Below are 18,391 nucleotides of genomic sequence, written 5' to 3'. Positions count from 1 at the left end.
AACCTGCATGGGAAAAGAGTCTGAAAAAGCAGAGGTGTCTATATACGTGTAAAAGCTTCCCTCGTGGCTCAGACAGTAAAGCATCTGCCTGCGATACAGGAGAGTCGGGTTTGATCCCTGAGTCAGGAAGATCCCCGTGGAGGAGGAGATAGCGACCCACTCCAATATTCTTGTCTGGAGAATTCCATGGACAGAGGAGCCTGGCAGGCTACAGTCCATGGGGTCACAAAGGACACGACTAAGCAACAATCACATATGTATGAAAAAATACAAACTGTGATGTTAAAAATGTCTGGGCTATTTGAGAGGACCGTTCTAAGGCATTCTCGGTTCTTTGTCTCTTACTGGCAAGAATCAAATAAATGCAGGACGTGGGGCCATTCTGACTCTGAGATGGACTGGCCAGGATGCTGGCTGGGTGGTGCTTTCTGGATGGACTCCAGTGTGGTCAGGGATGTGGGGAGAAGCTGCCTTCACTATGTAGAGCGGAAGGCTGTGTGTGCTGAGCCCCGGGCGGGGGTGGGGTGTGAGTCCCGAAGCATGTGGACGGAAGTTGGCCGGTGCAGGGAGGTGAACTAGCCCATGTGGAGTGGCTGCTGAAGCTGAGACATGGTTGCCACGAACCCTCCTGATGGAACCCACCAAGGCTGAAACGGGGGTGCCTGGGGAGAGAGCCCCCCGCGGCTGGGAGGCCCCAATGCGGTGAGAATGAATGCGTGCGTGTTGGGAAGGCACAGGTGTCTGAAGCTGAGGCTCTGAAAGTGGCTATGGGAACGCTGTCTTCAGCTTCTGGGGGTCAGCGGGGGTATACAGTGAACAGGACTGTACCAACAGCCCAAGCTTGGAATCTGTCCATGGTCAGCCTGTTCTGGGCACAGAGGGCTCAGGTTGTTCAGCTGGCTTGTGAGCTGCCATCTGAGGTTGCGGGTTTCACTGATTTGTAAGCAAGAGCTCAGCAATGAAGCAAAGACCCTGTGGTCCTCATGTTGCCACAAAGATTAATTAACAGACTAGGAATCAAGATGCTGGATGTAGATGGAGGCCTGGGACATTTCCCCAGGGCCAGAGTCACTCAAGGGGCAGCTGGACGCCACACGGGACGGGGAGGAGCCTGAGAACTCAAGTGGCCAATGTCCATGAACAGCCGACCTGAGACACGTCCTGGAACTGAGCCCGCTGGGGGACACTGGAGGAGTCTCTCTCCACTGAAAAGCCTCTGGAGTGCCTGCAGAGGCTCCATGACTCGGGGTGCAGAGGGACCGGGGGGGGCACTGTCCCCAGGGACAGCAACAAGCAGGGACCTGGTCAAGATCAAGGGGTCACTGGTTGAGTTTGGAGGGAAAAACAGTAATCATGGCACCTCCGTCTTTCCGTTAGTTGCTCAATTGTGCCCGACTCTTTGCGACCCCATGGACTGCAGCCCACCAGGCTTCTCGGTCCATGGGATTTTTCAGGCAAGGATACTGGAGTGGTTTGCCGTTTCCTTCTCCAGGGAATCACAGCACCTGTGGGGGTGTCTATTCTACACCAGACACTTTATGTTCCTTACAGGATTCAGTCCTTTTAACAACTAGCTGAGAGAGAGTTTTAAGTTCATTTTGCAGAGAAGGAGAACAACGCCTTGAAGAGCTAAAGATCTCACCCAAGGTCACAGGTGAGGCCGTGGCCCCTCACCTCTGGGGGTGGGCAGGTGTCACCTGGGCTCTAAGCAGACGACTTAGAATGAAGCTCTGGGAGGGGACACCTGGCCCTCCTCCTCCACCACATGCAAAGTACAAATTCTGTACCTCGAAGGAGACAGGAGAACCTTCAGGAATACAGAGTCTCAAGGGCAGATGAAGATGTGCTTGGGGACCGCGTGATCAAGTCCACAGGAAGGACCTTCCCACAGCTGCATGGCCTCAGTGACTGCACAGATCAACGGTTCTCTACCTTCATTCACTCATCTTTCAAAGTGGTTTCCTCTGCAGACATCTGCCTGACAGGTCTGCCTGCTTAATCTCTGCTTGTATCGCTAATATATGCTTGTTCTACTTGGAATTTTCCAAAGGACTCTGCCGGACAGATGCTTTCAGTAGAGACGGTCAGACGCATGACTGACCATCGCTGGGGGAGATCAAGTGTCATTCCACGAGGAACAGAGCTCCCTGAACAGCTCAGAGAGACAAGAGGCTGGAGCGGGTGTGCTGCCAATGTCCTTTCAACAGGAAACAGACTTCAAGAAAACCTTCTGTGACGCAGGAGTGCTGTTTTCTGTTTTTAGTACTTGACTCTAAACAGTTACACTGAAATGTGTTGACTTTTGATCAGTATATACACTCACTGCTTTAAAGTGTTCAAACAATGATGAGCTGAGGTTGATGGTGTTAAAAAGACCTTTTTTTTTTTTTTTTAAAAATCAGGGATAGATGTGTTTCTATGAAATAGGCCACGATGCCCCCTCTCCCGGCCCCTTCCCTCCCCACACAGGCTGTTTTTGCAGCGCTCAGGGTCAAACTCGCTCCCAGGCAGGACGTGACCCCAGAGGCCTCAGCCAGCCCTACGTGTCAAAAGATAAAACGCTTTGCAAAGAGAGAAATTCCTTAACTCTCTCAGAGAACAGAAGATGAAAACGATCTTTCTTTTATCCATGGCTTTCCAAAAACTGCCTGTGCAAGCAAGTGAGTGGAGCGCGTTTCTGTTTTTATTGCCGCGCGTCAGAAACTGGCAGGACCTTTTAGAGGCAAGGGGGCCTGGGTGCACATTCTCTTGACGGCGAGCAAGTGGCAAACAGGCCCAGTGAAGAGTCACAGGACCCTGGAGACAGCTGTCTAAGACTTGCTACACAATCTGTGGTCCCTGGATCAGCAGCAGCGCCTCACCTGGGGGTGGGTTAGAAATGCAGGGTCCCAGGCCCGGCCCAGCCCGCCGAGCGTGAATCTGCAGAGTCTGCCCAGCCCTGCTCTAGCCCAGCTCCTCTGACTCCAGCCGGGATCTCAGAGCGGCATTCCACGAGCTTGCTGTGGACTCTGTGTCAGGGGAGGGGGACTTCCCGGGCATGTCCCCTGCCCCCATCAGCCTCTCGATCCTGGGCCCAGTGGGGAGGCGGTCATGGGGCCAAGTTCACTTATCACTTTGATTGATAAGCGGGGGTTTGAGTGATGCCCTCCTCCCAATCTACTGGACCGTGTGGTTGGTTCCCTTTCCACATTCTTACCCTCGACAGAGCTTCCAGAAGCATAAAGGAGGCCATTAGCCAACCTTCTCTGCCCCGAAGAAAAAGCCCAGCTCAGCCTGCAGCCCTCGCTGGCCGACTGCGTGCCAGGAGACAGCTGGCACTCTGTCTTGCAGAGGAAGCATATTTTGCATTAGTTTGCCTTTGCAGATAAGCCAACGTCTGTCCACCCCAGTAGTTTTCATGCAGCAGTTCAAATCGAGTGGAGCCGCCAGGAGTGGAGCGCGCGTCACGGCTGCAGGTGCACGCTTCTGACCGACGTGCCCTTGGCCCTGAGCTGGGTGACCTGTGCTGGGGTTCTGAGCAAAACGTCCCCAAAACACTGGGCATCGGTTCTGACCAGGACTCCCGCCTGCCCCCGCCTTGCTGCACTCCTGCGGCGTCTGGTGGGCTGTGAGTCAGATCCCAGCCCCCACGCTTGACCTGAACTGGGCACTGGGCACCGGGCACCCGTGACTATGTCCCTGCAGCGCCTGGGGCCCACGCTCAGGTTCGGCAGAGGGCAAGCGCCCCTTCCTTGGGAGTTTTCTCAGGCCCTCTGCCCGCCCCCGCCACGGGCTCAGAGGAGGCAGGTAAAGCCACGCTTTTGTTTGACTTCCCCTCTGCTTCCCTGACCCTCACTCGTGTAAACCCTGCAACTTGTCATTTCAGAGGAGCGAGTATTAGAGAGACATGGTCAACACCACTAACGTGCAAGAGGAAAAAAAGCCACAGCAAAATGGGTGCCAGGCAACCCAGGGGCACCTCGTGCCAACACGCGATATGGTCCCCAACAGGTGGCTGCTTCTGGGACCACCCCTTCCTCTGGGTGCTGGGTCACAGCCTCCTGACCGGTCTCACCCGGAGAGTGCAGAGGAGATGATCCGAGCAGCCAGCGAGCCTCAGACGAGCCTGTCTTTGGGCTCCTAAACAGTGATGTGGCCACAGGCCCTCAAATTCCACCCCAGAATTCCCAGGGATCAGCCTTGGGTTTTCACTGGACCCACACCCTTGTCCATTCGTGTCTCTCAGAGCGAGAGACCCGCAGTGGGGGCACAGAGATTGGGCTCAGCGGGCCAGAGACAGGGAGCCTGCAGGACTCACTCTATCTGGGAGTGATCAACACAGTCCGGAAACCAAGACCCACTTCCAGAGGGACACACTGAGCCACACAGAAGAGGGAAGGCCAGTCTCAGAGACCCAAGTACAGAAGCTGGGCCCACGTGCTGCTTCTAACCTTGACACGAACCACCGAAACCCATCAGCCAACAAAACAGAACTGAACTGTAAAACAATGCCTTAGAAAAGTACAGGAATATTATTCAGCCTCAAAAAGGAAGGAAATTCTGACATGGGCTACAGCGTGTTTGAAACGTCCAGACGTTATGTTACATGAGATCAGCCAGACACAAAAAGACAGACACTCTATGACTCTACCAAAACAAGGTGCCTAAAACAAGCAAACTCAGAGAAATAGAGACTAGGGCTGGCCAGGGGCTGAGTGAGGGAGGCAGGAAGGAGCTCCTGCTCAATGGGACAGAGCTTCGCTTTGGGATGATGAAGAAAGTTCTGGAAATCAGGCAGACTGTGCAATAAATCTAAATGCTCTCAAAGCTTCTGAATGGCACACCTGAAAATGGTTAAGATGGTAAATTTCATGTCATGAGAGTTTTTATCATAGTTCTAAACAAGCACACAAGCAGCATAGGTTTGCACTAGACAGACACACAAGAGGCCTGTGGTCTCACTAATGAGAGCATTTACAAGAGGTTAGTTTACAAACACTACATGTATAGTGTATGTGATGTATGAACCACGTGTCAAGGTTTTGTTTATTTTTGGGGAATTTATCTGATTTTTACCATATGAAATGCTTAGCAAGAATGAAGAGTGAAGACAACTTTTCAATGTGAGGAGTTAAAAAAAAAAAAAAAAAACACCTCGCGGAGCCTGCCTTTTTCCTATGGTTACCCTTAGAGACTTTAGTTAATTAAATCCAAGGAGGAAGAAAAACCAACACGAAGGCGAAAATGTCGGCAGAATAAACAGCCTTAGACTTCTGTCCTCACTCAAGAACTAGGAGGATCAAGATTTTGTCAAAGGAACTGTAAAAAGGAGACAGACAATTCTACAACTGGATGAAATGTAGGTATGGATGTGTGTGTGTGTGTGTGTGTGTGTGTGTGTGTGTGTGTATGTTTACAGACTCAGTCGTGTCTGAGTCTTTGCAACCCCATGGACTGTACCTGCCAGCCTCCTCTGTCCATGGGATTCTCTAGGCAAGAATACTGGAGTGGGTTGCCATGCCCTCCTCAGGGGATCTTCCCGACCCGGGGATGGAACCTGCGTCTCCCGCACTGCAGGCGGATTCTTTACCACTGAGCCACCTGGGAAGCACCGTACAGACGTATAGCCGCTCTTAAATAAATTTCCTTTCTTTTGGGACACTGCGCTGGCTTTGCTCTCACTTTAATGCACACAGAACAGATGGCCCAGGTTTGACTATGCTTGCGGAACAAGCCTTTCTAAATTTGAAGCATCACTGTGGTGCAGACAGACATTCCCTATTCTGGAACTTCTAGACAGGAGTCAAGGCGCGTCTGAACTGCTTTTACTTCCTAATTAAGGAATTCTGGGTCTTAAAAAAAATCCAGAGTGAGCATGACTAACCTTACTTCCTTCCCCCCCTGGAGTAAAGTAATTCATTTATTTCTAGAACATGACATTCCAATTTCTAGATAACAAACCGCTCCCATTGAAAAGCAAAGAAATTCCTCGCCAATTACAGTGCAGGAGCTCAGACCCACCCACCAATCACAGTTCAGGGGCTGAGGCTCATCCACCAATCACAGCTCAGGAGCTCAAGCTCCCCCGCGAATCATAGGGCAGGAGCTCAGGCTCACGGACCAATCACAGCTCAAGGGCTCAAATGCGGTGCCAATCCAACCACAAGGCAGAGCCAGGTCCAAGGACCGGGTCACCAGTGGCCAGAGGGGCCTTGGACCTCATACAGCAGGCTGTGCCTCAGGCTCCAGCGCCTGGGTCTGCGACTGGCCGATGGCTGAGCTTCCGTTTTAATCAAGAACAGATCTGACAACTGTATTTCTGTTCCTGTAACTGAGGTTTTCTGGCTGCTCAGAAAATCACTTGATAGACTGAAGACTACATTCTCCCTGGAAGCTGCAGGAAACCCTTTAAGGCTTGGAAGGACTGCGTCGTCTCAAGCCCCCGGGGCCTGTTCCTCCTCTGTGACGGTGGGAACCAGACCTGTTCCCTAACATCATTTCAAACACGGATGATTTTTGCCAAAATTGTCATTGTGGTTTTAAACTGTGCAGCATTTTAGAAATGGGAGGAAACTGAACATGTTTGCGCTTTTGCAGTTTCACAAAAGCCAAGGCAGACAGCCCCCAGATCCCCGCACCGTGTGGCTTCACGAGTACAAGCGCATTTCCTTTTCAAGTCTCTGACATTTCGATGTTGATAAACAGACATAAAAACTGATATCCACACACACTGGCATAAGGTATACAAATCATTTCAGGCGGTTTGCTGTGAACATTCCTTGTTTTGCATCGGGAAGGGGAGGCTGGGCCATAAAAGCTGATGACTAAGATGAAGGAAATCCTGTCTGAGCTAAGATTGTCTTGGAGAGGAGGGGTGGGGCGGGGAGGGAAGCAGGCAAACCTGGTGGGGGCTGGTAGGAAAGGAAGGTGGCTTTCAGACAGGAAAGGAGAGAGTCTCAGGCCCGTATTTGGACGGTTCTGACAGTTAGGACCGTGACCAAGTAAGGAAGAAAAGGATGGGGGTGACCGTCCCTCTGGGACTTCTCCCCGGCCTCTTCCTGCCGGAGGCCCCCAAGGGCCGCGCTCACCTGGGCGCTCCGGAGGAAACGGGTGGGTAGGTGTCCAGCTCACCTGACTGTGGGACGGCGTGAGCCAGCCCTGCTGATGCCTGTAGGCGACGGCTGGGGGCAGCCTCTGCCCCTCAGAGGACCACATCCTCTCCTGAGGCCCTGGGTGTGTCTTCTGTGCCACGGTGCCAAACCAAGGCCTCTAGAGCTTTCCTGCTTTGTTAACTGATACTTGGATCTCAGAGTTCTTTGAACAACATGTTCTTTGTAAGTCTTTCCATTTGTTCTGGAAATAATTTAGTCACACCTTGACCTCACTTTAATTAAAATTAACATTCTTCGCTTGGCAGGTGCTTTTCAAACTTGGAAGATACAAACAGCCATCCAAAGGCTTTGGGAAGATGCCCCGGCACCCATCTCACCAAGTGGTCGCACACGCAGTGGGGGCCAGGGGCCCAGCTCAGGCTCCCAGCCTTTCAGCTGCTCCCCCCAGGCAGGGCCTCAGTGTCCCAGGTGCCCGTCTGGGCAGGGACGCTCCTCTCCTCCGCCCCCTGGGCCACGTGCAGGGCACGTGTGCTGCGGCAATGAGCCCACAGTGGCTCTTCTCCCCTCGAAAGCGGGGCTTCTGTGGGCTGCCCGCTCCCCGTGGACACTCCAGGTGGCATGTCTAACATACAAATTCCGTCAGACAGTTGGAAATGCCTACCCAAATGCATGTGTGTCCAAACACACACACACGTGCACATACTCAGAACACCCGCCTTCCACCGCTCTTGGCCTGTTCTCCTCGGGGACCCAGACCAGAGCCTACAAAGGACGGATGCACACGGCTTGTGAGTGGACATTATTCCTAGTTAAGTCAGGTCGTAAATGATCTCACCGTGACTTGTGACATAGATATCAATGTTCCTGTTTTATATTAATACAAAGAAAAGGAGACAGAGAAAGGAAAAGTGGCCTTTTCTGGTCCTGGGACTCCAACCCAGATGCTGCGATGCTCTTTAACAGCCCACGCCTGCCTACATGTAGGTGTGTGGGAACTCTGGTGAAAACATTAGGGCAGAGACACGGTGGCCAGGCAGACCCCCTGCAGGGAGCCTGGCACCGGCCCAGGAAAAATGCAGTCTGGCATCAGGCCGCTGCTGTCTGGGGGCCCCTGCACAGCCACGATAATTTAGGAGGGTCTCTTACCCCCTGGGGTTTCAGTAAATCTCTCTCTATGTCAGGACTCCCAGTTTTCCGACAGGCTCTCCATCTGCTCTGAGAGGATGCTATGTTTGCACAGCCCCGCCCTTGCATGGCTACAGTACACTCATCTCCACTGCTTGGGATTTTGAAAAGGACCCGGAGAAGGAGGGTTTGGGGACTCTGTCCTGCTCGGTTCCCCTGCCCGCTCCCGTGTCCTCCTCCGAGGGGCTCTCCTCTTGCAGCCTTTCTAGTCTCTGTTCTCAGCGTTCACAAGGTGCTGGTCATCACACACGCACGTCAGTCCCTCTGCAGAAGGACCCCAGAAAGATGCTCCCTAGAGGTCTGCCTGACGCCATCTATAGACAGTCACTCTCCTCCTGCCTGGGGAGTCCTCCAAGGGCCGTGTGTGTGTGTGTGCGTGTGTGTGTGTGTGTGTATTTGAGAGTGTGAGTGTTCTATGTTATTTCTCCCTCTCAGGCCATGTGTGTGTGTGTGTGTGTTTGAGAGTGTGAGTGTTCTATGTTATTTCTCCCTCTCATTTCCATATCTGTCTATCCATCTCTACATGGGTTAGTTGCTCAGTCATGTCCGACCCTTTGAGACCCCAAGGACCGCAGCCCACCAGGCTCCTCTGTCCATGGAATTCTCCATGCAAAAATACTAAAGAGGGTAGCCATTCCCTTAGAAAGGGGATCTTCCTGACCCAGGGATTGAACCCGGGTCTCCTGCATTGCAGGCAGACTCTTCTCCGTCTGAGCCAGCAGGGAGGCCCATCTGTCCATCCGCTATTGTCTACCTGTCCATTTATCATCTGTCCATTCATCTATCATCCACCTGTGTGTCTATCTCTCCATCTCTGCCAATCATCCATACACCTATAATCATTTACCATTATCTATATTCCAAATCTGGAGAAGGAAATGGCAACCCACTCCACTATTCTTGCCTGGAGAATCCCATGGACACAGGAGTCTGGCGAGTCCCAGTCCATAGGGTCGCGAAGAGTCAGACACGACTGAGCGACTAACAGGTCACTTATGTTCCACGTAGATAACAATGTATGCATATACATAAGCTGCTGCTGCTAAGTCGCTTCAGTCATGTCCGACTCTTTGTGACCCCATGGACTGCAGCGCACCAGGCTCCTCCGTCCGTGGGATTTTCCAGGCAAGAGTACTGGAGTAGGGTGCCATCGCCTTCTCCAAACATACATATGTGCATTTTCCAAACCCAACATTTTGCGTGTTTCTATCTCTATCAGTCATCTATCTACCTATAATCGTCTGCCTATATCTGAAGGCAATGGCAGCCCACTCCAGTACTCTTGCCTGGAAAATCCCATGGATGGAGGAGCCTGGTGGGCTGCAGTCCATGGGGTTGCTAAGAGGCGGGCACGACTGAGCGACTTCACTTTCACTTTTCACTTTCATGCATTGGAGAAGGAAATGGCAACCCACTCCAGTATTTTTGCCTGGAGAATCCCAGGGACGGGGGAGCCTGGCAGGCTGCCGTCTATGGGGTCGCACAGAATTGGACACGACTGAAGCGACTTAGCAGCAGCAGCGTATCCCACGTAGATGACAACGTACACAGGTAAATATGTATGTACCTCTTACATATCCAATATTTTGCATATTTCGAGTGTGCACACACGTACCCTGTGGCTCAGATCTGCTGGCCCAGCACCACGGTGAGAGCAGGGTTAGGGAACCAGCCGGTCCTGGGCTTCACTCCTTATTGCCCTTGATAAGTGCCCTAACCTGTGTGCCTCAGTCTGCACAGCTGTTAGGCGGGGTGATCAGAACTGTGGGCTGGGATCTGTCTCTGGCACCAAATGGCTGTGTTCCTCCCGTGGGAGATTTTAGCTCCCCTGGGGTTCTGGAATGCTGGAAGCTTCCTTAGGGGCTCCTCTGTCATAAGTTGATCTCGGGGGAGTCCACAGAGACCCTCGTGGGGGACCCCTCCTTTCCTCCAACCGGGAGGCAGGGACAGGGTTGGGGCAGAGGCGGGGAGGGCTGTGGGCCTGTCACCCGCGTCCCTCCTTCCATCAGTCGGTAGTTTCTGCCCAGCAGTTGCTCGTCAGGTTTCTTTTTTCCTAATGGACAAGCCAGAGTGGGGAGGCACCCAGGGAGCACGTGCCTTTGACCCTGTCCCCGAGCACAAGCCTTTCCCTCTGCTCACGGGGCCCATACCACCGCACAAAGACAGACACACACCCAGAAGTGCTCGACACGCAGAAAAACACAGCATTATGTAATTCCCACCAGGTACCAGAAAATCAGCCTGTGTAATCCAACAACAGAAATTCTTCCGTAATTCCCACATGGGAGATCACTGACCTGGGCAAAAGCAACAGAATAGGAATTTTAGGGGTGGGGCCGAAACAATCCCTCGGAAAAAATGCACATCTTTCACAGACAGATCAGCGGTTCCTTTATCAGCATGAACAGCTAGCTTCAGCCGGTGAGGGGCAGCATTTAATTGGGGGAAAAACCCACACGGAGAACAACAGTATTTTAATCTAACCTTCCCTCGCGGCTCCGTGAGTGTATTTCTCATCCAATAGGTCTGTTTCAGTACTTTCAACTTGCTGCCCCTTCACTCATGTCCGGAATGGACCCTTCATTGGGTGCCGACCATGTTTCGGGCCCTGGCTTGTACGATGCCAGGCAAAACAGACCTGGAGGAAAGATGCTGAGAGCCCAACGCCTTGGGTTGCGGTGTCTGTCACCCCACTGGAGGTAACTACACGAGTCAAGACAAACGCTTAATGTCTTACAGAGGTTATGGACGATGATTTAAAATCCTGGCTCTCTAATGGTAATTTGGGCAGGGGGCACTTTAATTAGACTCTGAAAAAGGTCATTTCCAAGGGACAGATGTTCTGGCTGGACGTGGGATTCTGACATACACTACAAGGGGCCTCCGACTGGCCAGGGCAGGATGTCCTTCATGTCACGGGGGCTTCAGGCTGCTGCAGGGAGAGACAGGGTGTGGCAAAAGCTTCAACACAGAGCTGGCCAGGGCTGCACTGCTCCTGGGGGTGGTGACAAGGGCGAAGTGCGAGGTGACCGCCACTGGCCACTGGCCATCCTTGCTCTTGGCCCGTGACTGCAGTAGCAGCTGCGGTCGCTTAATGACTGCTCCGAATTCCTCAGCCATGCAGGGAGCCTGTGTGGAAGGGGGCCTTGGGGACGCTGGACCTGCATTGCTGCTGTCCACCGAGTGTCCTAGACATGCAAGGAGGTGGGCGTGGGGCTCTCCTTTCCTCTACAGCCCCTGGGGACTCTGGCCTGACAAGCTGGTGAGCCAGAGGTGTGAGCATGGAAAGCCCTCCTGGAAACGACACTGTCCTGCAAACCCACTGTGCCATCCTGAACTCAGCAAACACCCCTGAAACCACGTTTCCCTCCACTCGCCTCCTCCCGCCAGATGGGCGAGAAGAGGGAGACCATTGTAGCTCAGCCCTGAGGCCCCTTGGAGATGCCAAGCTATGGAAACTCCATGAAGACGCCTTTCCACCCCTTCCTGTTAAAGAACTCCACCCGCTGAGGGGACCAAAGCCCTTGCCCCTGGCAAGGGCCACTTCTGCTAGATTTCCGAAGATACAGAAGGGCTTTCTCTATGAGAGCACAGCACAGGGACAGACTCCCTCTCGCTGGTCCCTGGGGTGCACTTGCTGCCTCTGCACCCGCTGCGCACCTGTCTGTCTGGACGAGGCACGCTTGGACTGCAGCATGCCAGGCTCCCCTGTCCATCAGCATTTCCTGGAGCCTGTGCAAACTCGTGTCCTCAGGATTTTACTTTGAAATGAATGCTACTGGCCAAAAACTTGCAAAGAGAGTTTGGAGTCCCCATTCAACCCTTCACCCAGACACAAGGTTGTCATGTCAATGTCTTACATAACTTCAACCCATTTGTGTCAAAACTAGAGGTTAACACGAGTGCATTCACCAAATTACAGACTGTCAGCGTTGCCCCAGTTTTTCCACCAGTGTTCTCTGTCTCTTCCCAGAGCTGACCTAGGGCCCGCACCGCACTGAGAGGAGCAGTGTCCTGACAGAAGAGCCCGTGGCTTCAGAGGCAGCTCGTGGAGGACAGCGGATCACACCCTAACAGAACACCCAGTATGGGGTGGGGCGGGGATAGGAGACTCCAACAGGGAGACTGATCCAGGCGCCCGAGGGCTTAGGATCCAGGAGGTGTGGCAGGGCTGCAGGCCCGTCCTTTGGAATTTCCTCCCTGACCACATGCACGGGGCTGAAGAAACCCAGAAAGGCTCCCTAAGATTAGACACCTTCTAGTCCTCTTTCGTGTGGGTGTGAGCTAACCCGCTTCACTCGGGTTCAACTCTTTGCGACCCTATGAGCTGTGGCCCCACTGGGCTCCTCTGTCCGTGAGATTCTCTAGGCAAGAACACCGGAGTGGCTTGCCATGCCCTCCTCTAGGGGATCTTGGCCTAATCCTCTCTCATAGATAATCAGAAAAGGGACAAAAAGTCACAGACCCCTGGGGAGGTGATGAAACCAGGGTGAGTGAGTCAGTCAGGCTTGTCCCTGGAGAGTCTCGTTCAGGGCGGGAGCAGCCAGCAGGGCGGGGCCGGGAGGTGACCACAGACAGTCTACATCCTCTCACGGCAGCTAATCAGGTATCGTTCACACGAGTCCCCCCGCCCCACCCTGGCCGCAGATGAGCAGCCCCGAGCAGCATTAGTCAACTCTGCAGCAGCCCAGATGCCTGCCTGCAACAGCACCCCCTCTCCTGGGGTTCAGCTGGGAAGTGCGAGGGTCCAGCTGGGGGGCGGGCCTGGGACAGCCGGGGGGCCCCCGTCCTCAGCTCTGACTCTCCGACTGCCCAGGGTGGACTGACCCCCAGGAGCATCCCAGCGCAGACACCAGCCCCGCCTCGCAATGTTCAGTGACTGGGCTCTGGGGTCACCCAGCCCATTAGGAGCCACGCCCGGGGGGAGCTTGGTCACCCCGCAACTCTGCGGTGTGGTCCCTGGCCTCGAAGGCTGCCGACTCCTGCACAGAACCAGCCGAGGCCTGGGCCCACCGCTCACCCACCGCCTTCCACGGTGATCCCCCCAGGCGCGGCGGGCGGTTGACTTCACAGCCTCCTCTAAAGTCCTCTCATCAAGGGTTCTTAGCTCTTTTTCAGACTGAAAGTACCAGACATTCCAAAACCACCACCTTCCACGTGCTGAGACCTTCATTACGTCATCGCCATTGAAAAGGGTTATCGCTGTCCACTGCTATCTTCTGCTTGCGTTTTCTCTATCATCTAATTGAAGCTGGCCACCCTCTCCTCAGGAAGACGGACCATGCTTTGATTTTTATTGTTTTAGTAAAATCCTTGTGTTCTATTCTAGAACTTTTCACTTGAATTCCACTTTTCCTGCCCGCCCCCCAACTCTGGTTCTAGGTGTACCCACGGGCAGTGGGGAAGCCAGGGGCCCTCTGACCCCCTTGTACCTGTGTCTGCTCTGGGACGCTGTGACAACTCTCTCACAGTATCAACTGCAGCAGTCAGACAAGCCACGCCGAGACGAGTGCTTTAAGAGCGTACCAGAGAGCTGAGAACTGGCTTGATTTTCCGTTAACAGAGGAGGAACCTTGCGATATTTCCCTTCTTCGGAGGGACTCGGGCTTTGAACAGTAGGACTAGAGCTCCAGGGAACTCTAGGAAAGCCCTGCTCTCCGGGAGGCAAGCATGGGGAATGCGTGCCGCCCACTTGCCATAACTTATCGATAAGCTGATTGAAGAGAGAACCTGAAGAACAGATTCCTTCTCTTTCTCTTCTTTCCTTGGAGGGAGGGAAAGGTGTGGCTGTGCAGGAGCACCCAGAGAATTTTCTAGAGCCTGGAGCCCTGGGAGGCACCTGGAAATCCAAGCTGGTGGGCAGGCGGTCTGGAGCCCAGCACTTCCTGGGGCCACAGAGTGCCTGTGTGTCTGGCTCTCCTAGCTGGCCCCTGATACCTGGAGAATCTAAGGGCCCAGCTGGGGTCAGGAGGTCAGCCCAGCCCACAGCATGTTTGATCTCTGGGAAGGTCTTTGTTCTCTGGAATTCTTCCCTCCACCCCCAGAACTGCACAGGACTGCCCTCTTCGATCTGTAAGGCTGCCATCCCGTCTCTGGAGATAAGAGGCAACAGTGATCTGTGGGGGCTCATGTGCCCAGGCAACCCGTCTTCAAAGTCAGGGCTGGCGGTCACTGAGGACTGGCCGCCAGCCGGGCACCCACACCCCGGCCCCGCCCGCAGGCCGGGCAGCTGCAGGAAGGCACGGCGACAGAGGGCCGTCCCCCCCAGGGCGTGTGTCCCCCCTGGGCCCCAAGCGCAGGCTGCTGTGGGACCGCGGCCTTTCTTCCCGCTGGACACCAGGTTGAGGCCTCTCCCTTGCTCTGGGCTCTTCAGAGCAGAGCAGCAGAGGAGGCAGGATCGACTTCCTTTCCCACCGGAAATCAGCCCGTGGGCTTTATTTGGCTCGTGTCTGTCCAGAGCAAAGAAACTACGGCCAAGAGACCCAACTGCTGAAACTCAGTAGTTGACTTACAGTCTGATCCCGGGAAATCGAGCTGTGGGGAGGCACCTGGGTTCACACCCGCTACTTACAGAGAGACACCGTGGGCAAGGTGTGCTTAAACTCTTTGTGCCTCTGTTTTCTAATCTGCAAAATGGGGATAATAGGAGTTACCTACTCAGCTAGCTGTGCTTTTCTACGAGGCTCAGATGGATTAAGGTACACAGATCTGCTCATAGGAAGTATTCAGTAAATAATTAGCCATCCCCTCTGGTAGCCATTTTCAGCTGCTTCTGCTACCCAACTCTTCAAGTTACGATCAGCAGCCAGTTTTACTAACTGACCTACCCCTGGGAAGACTCTGGCACAAATGGGCAAAGAAACAGGATTCTTAAGTGTGGCAGACAGAAGCTGGGCAGGAACTGGACTAGCCACAAGGGAGAAAGGACTTTTAATAAATACAGTTAAGGATTAAGGCACTATTGCAAGAGTAACAGTAATTAAAGCGAGTGGTCAGTAAGAAGATAGTTAAGTGGAAAGTCTATTGTTGAACGTTGCAAACGCCATGCCTGTTGAATAATATGTAGCCATATGTCTCTAGTAAAATGACCCAGAAGTATCTGTTTTTCAGAGTCTAAAGCAAAGGGAAATGAAATAAACCTGCAAGGGACTCCAATGCGTTCCAACCCAATACTCTTAACTCAGTGGCTCCAACTTTAGCACCAAGTGGGAATGCAGACACCCAGGCTCTACCCTAGAAAGTCTGATCAGGAGATTTGAGATGTGGACCAGAGTTCTGAATTTTTAACCAGCCTTTCCAGGTGCATGTAAGGGTCCAAGGACTGTCCTCTGAGAAGCACTGCTAGGCAATAAACCCTCTGGGTCCCGTCGCAGGGCCAGGCAGCAGGGACTCAGATGGGTTTGCAGTGTCTCAGAGGCGTTAGGGCAAGACACAGAGGCGCGCTGCATCCCACAAGCTGGGGGATGTCCTCTTCCTGCTGAGAATGAGGGAACCGGCTCAGGATTGAGGAGATCAGGGCAGAGCTGCCTTTCATTCCCAGGTCTTCTGACATGGGCGCTTCCCATGTGCTGCTAGCACTAAAGAACCTGCCTGCCATGCGGCTTCCATCTCTGGGAAGATGCCCTGGAGAAGGGAATGGCAACCCACTCCAGGATTCTTGCCTGGAGAAGCTCACAGACAGACGAGCCTGGTGGGCTGCAGTCTGTGGGGTCGCGCGCGCGCACACACACACACAGAGTTCTGACACACACACACACACTTCTGACACACACACACACACACACACACTTCTGACACAGAGCCGTTTCTGCCAGTTTTAGCCTCAGTCCCACGTAAGAGTCTCATCATCCTCTGGAAGGAAAACGCTCACGTTTACGAAAGTGGTTAAAGGGCACAAAGCGGTGTGGGAGAGAGAGCAGGGCAGTGCACACCAGGCGGGGCAGGGCGTCTCCTTTGCAGGGGCCACCTGCTCCTTCTCTGAGCGTGTGTGTGTGTGTGCGTGTGTGTGTGTGTGTCGCCCCCACTCCCAGCTCTGAGCCAAGTCTTGCATGTCCTGTGTGCATACGGATTCATAAGGGTCGACGGGCTCGTTCAAATATCTAGTCTCTGATCTTAAATCTGGGACTTGTGGAAAGGAACGAGACACAGCCTGAGCTGGAAGGAAACTGGCCTGGAACCCTCTGGTCAAAGTCTACCGAGTTCTCTTCTGACTCCCAATCAGGGCCCTGACCTGGAGGAGAAGACGGCAGAAAGGTGAGGCCCCAGGCTGGACAGCGCTTCCTAGCTCTCAGCCTGCAAAAATCCTCGGTTGTGTCACATGAGGACGGAAAAATGTGGAAATAACAGAATTCAAACCAAGCCATGAACACAGCTCTCCACTACCCAGAATGGGGATGCCAGGGGCGGGGCGGCTCAGGGGAGCTCCCCGGAAACCAGGTGCCCCGATATTCCAGCAGACAGAGGAGGAGAGGGGAATCCAGGACCCCCATAAGTCTCCTCGATTTTCAGTCCCACCTTAAACATCTGGGTCCTCAACTGAAAGCACCCAGCAGCCCTGCGACAGCCCAGCCATGCCACACAGAGCTCAGGCGAAGCGGCTGCTGCGACAGGGTGCAACGTCCCACAGTGCAGTCACGGCGCGGGAACGATGCTCGCAGAGTCATTTCGGAAGGCAGGGCTTGGGGGGAGGCACTCGGGAAACAGGGTCCCTGGTGGGAGCCTTAACCGCCCCACCTTGGCTCATCCCTGGCCAGGGCGCATCTTGCAAGGAGACGGTACTTCCTGCCATTGTTACCTCTCCCAGTTTACAGGAGTACCAAGTCCCAGGTCCTCCTGGCGCCTCCCCCCCACCCAGCCCCTCATTCAAAAGGACAAGAACACTCTGCCAAGGGCAGGACCCCACACCAGTTTCTAATGCCACACAGGCCATTCTCCTCCCAAGCCTGGCGCCTGGGAACCACGTGTCTGACTGCCTAGAGACTCTAAGGCCCAGCTTTGCTTCTAACGACGGGCTTTGCTCAAATGAGGGGAAAGGATGCGGCGGGTCATGTTTTTAATTATTGGTTCCCAAGGATGAGCCGACGCTGGTAACACACAGGATTGAAGGGGAACCCAAGGGAAGGCAAACCAGAGTCCTCGGGGAAGGCGAACTTTCTCAAAGCCTGGGCTTGGTACCGGCTGCCCAGGACACACAAGCACACAAGGGGCGCAGGCGCGCGTGTATACACACACACACACAGACACACACACCCACGCTCAGGTGAGCACGCACAGCTGCCTTCTGGCAAGGCTACTCGGTGACCCAACCAAGTGCCAAGACGGTGACCCAAGAGCCAAGATTCTCTCCGGCCGGCCAATCAGCCCAGAACGAGAGTCAGGACTTACCGCCAGGACGCTCTGGGCCAGCAGCCCCACGGTCACGGCCCCCAGCAGCAGCCACCTGGGTGGGAGAGGAAGAGCGCGGTGAGTGCGTGGCCCCGGCGTGGCAGTTCCTAAAAGGACGCGCGCGCGGGACTCAGGGGCCGGGCAGAAAGTCGCTTACCGCCGTAGGGCAGGGCGCGCCGCGGCGCGCAGCTCTCTGTCCATGCTCTCAGTCCGGCCCCTCTGGGCTCCGATCGGTCCCTATGAGCCTGGAAGGCGAGACAAAGAGGGCTTAGCCTGGCCTGGGAGGGGGCATCCTCGCCGCCTGCCTCCGAACGCCAGACAGGGGAAAGCGGGGCGGGGGTGGGGGGGTGGACCGAGAGCCGCCCCGCGACCCCGCCGGGGAGAGGGGAGCCTGCCCCCCTAGGCCCGGGTTGGGGCCGCTCCGCAGCGGCCGCCCCATCGCCTCTCCCCTGCCCGCTCCAAGAGCCAAGCGTGCAGCCCCGGCGGCACGGGGCGCCCGCGTCTCTGCCCTCCGGCGGGTCCCGGCTTCTCGGGGCCGCTCTCACCTCGGGCCTGGCTTCAGCTGCGGCGGTCCGCGCGCATCCGCCCTCTGGCAGCGCCGCGGGCGGCAGGAGCGGCGCGATCGCCCTCCGGGGCCGGCCTCGGGCCCGCGCGTCTGCCCTCGGAGCTCCGCCGGGTAGGCGAGCGCGGGGCGCGCGGCGGGCGGCGGCGGCGGCGGGTGCCGAGCGCAG

General features: G+C 54.8%; 1 protein-coding gene across 1 annotated transcript in view; it reads right to left on the bottom strand.

Moving 5' to 3' along the window:
* The window catches only part of COL4A2 (collagen type IV alpha 2 chain), a 157,183-nt gene extending 138,800 nt beyond the window's left edge, over positions 1–18,383 (bottom strand). Inside the window, exons 1-3 of the mRNA XM_040267450.1 lie at positions 18,206–18,383; positions 17,818–17,905; positions 17,661–17,715 (exon numbers count right to left, since the gene is read on the bottom strand). Coding sequence (XP_040123384.1) covers positions 17,661–17,715; positions 17,818–17,861 — 99 coding nt within the window. The 5' untranslated portion in view covers positions 17,862–17,905; positions 18,206–18,383. The remainder of the gene's footprint in view (positions 1–17,660; positions 17,716–17,817; positions 17,906–18,205) is intronic.
* Between the last annotated feature and the right edge of the window lie 8 nt (positions 18,384–18,391).

The sequence above is a fragment of the Oryx dammah genome, unplaced genomic scaffold (genome assembly GCF_014754425.2).
Source record: "Oryx dammah isolate SB20612 unplaced genomic scaffold, SCBI_Odam_1.1 HiC_scaffold_24, whole genome shotgun sequence".
Taxonomy (NCBI): Eukaryota; Metazoa; Chordata; class Mammalia; order Artiodactyla; family Bovidae; genus Oryx; species Oryx dammah.
The sequence above is the reverse complement of the archived record's forward strand: the minus strand, read 5'-3'. Positions and strand labels throughout refer to the sequence as shown.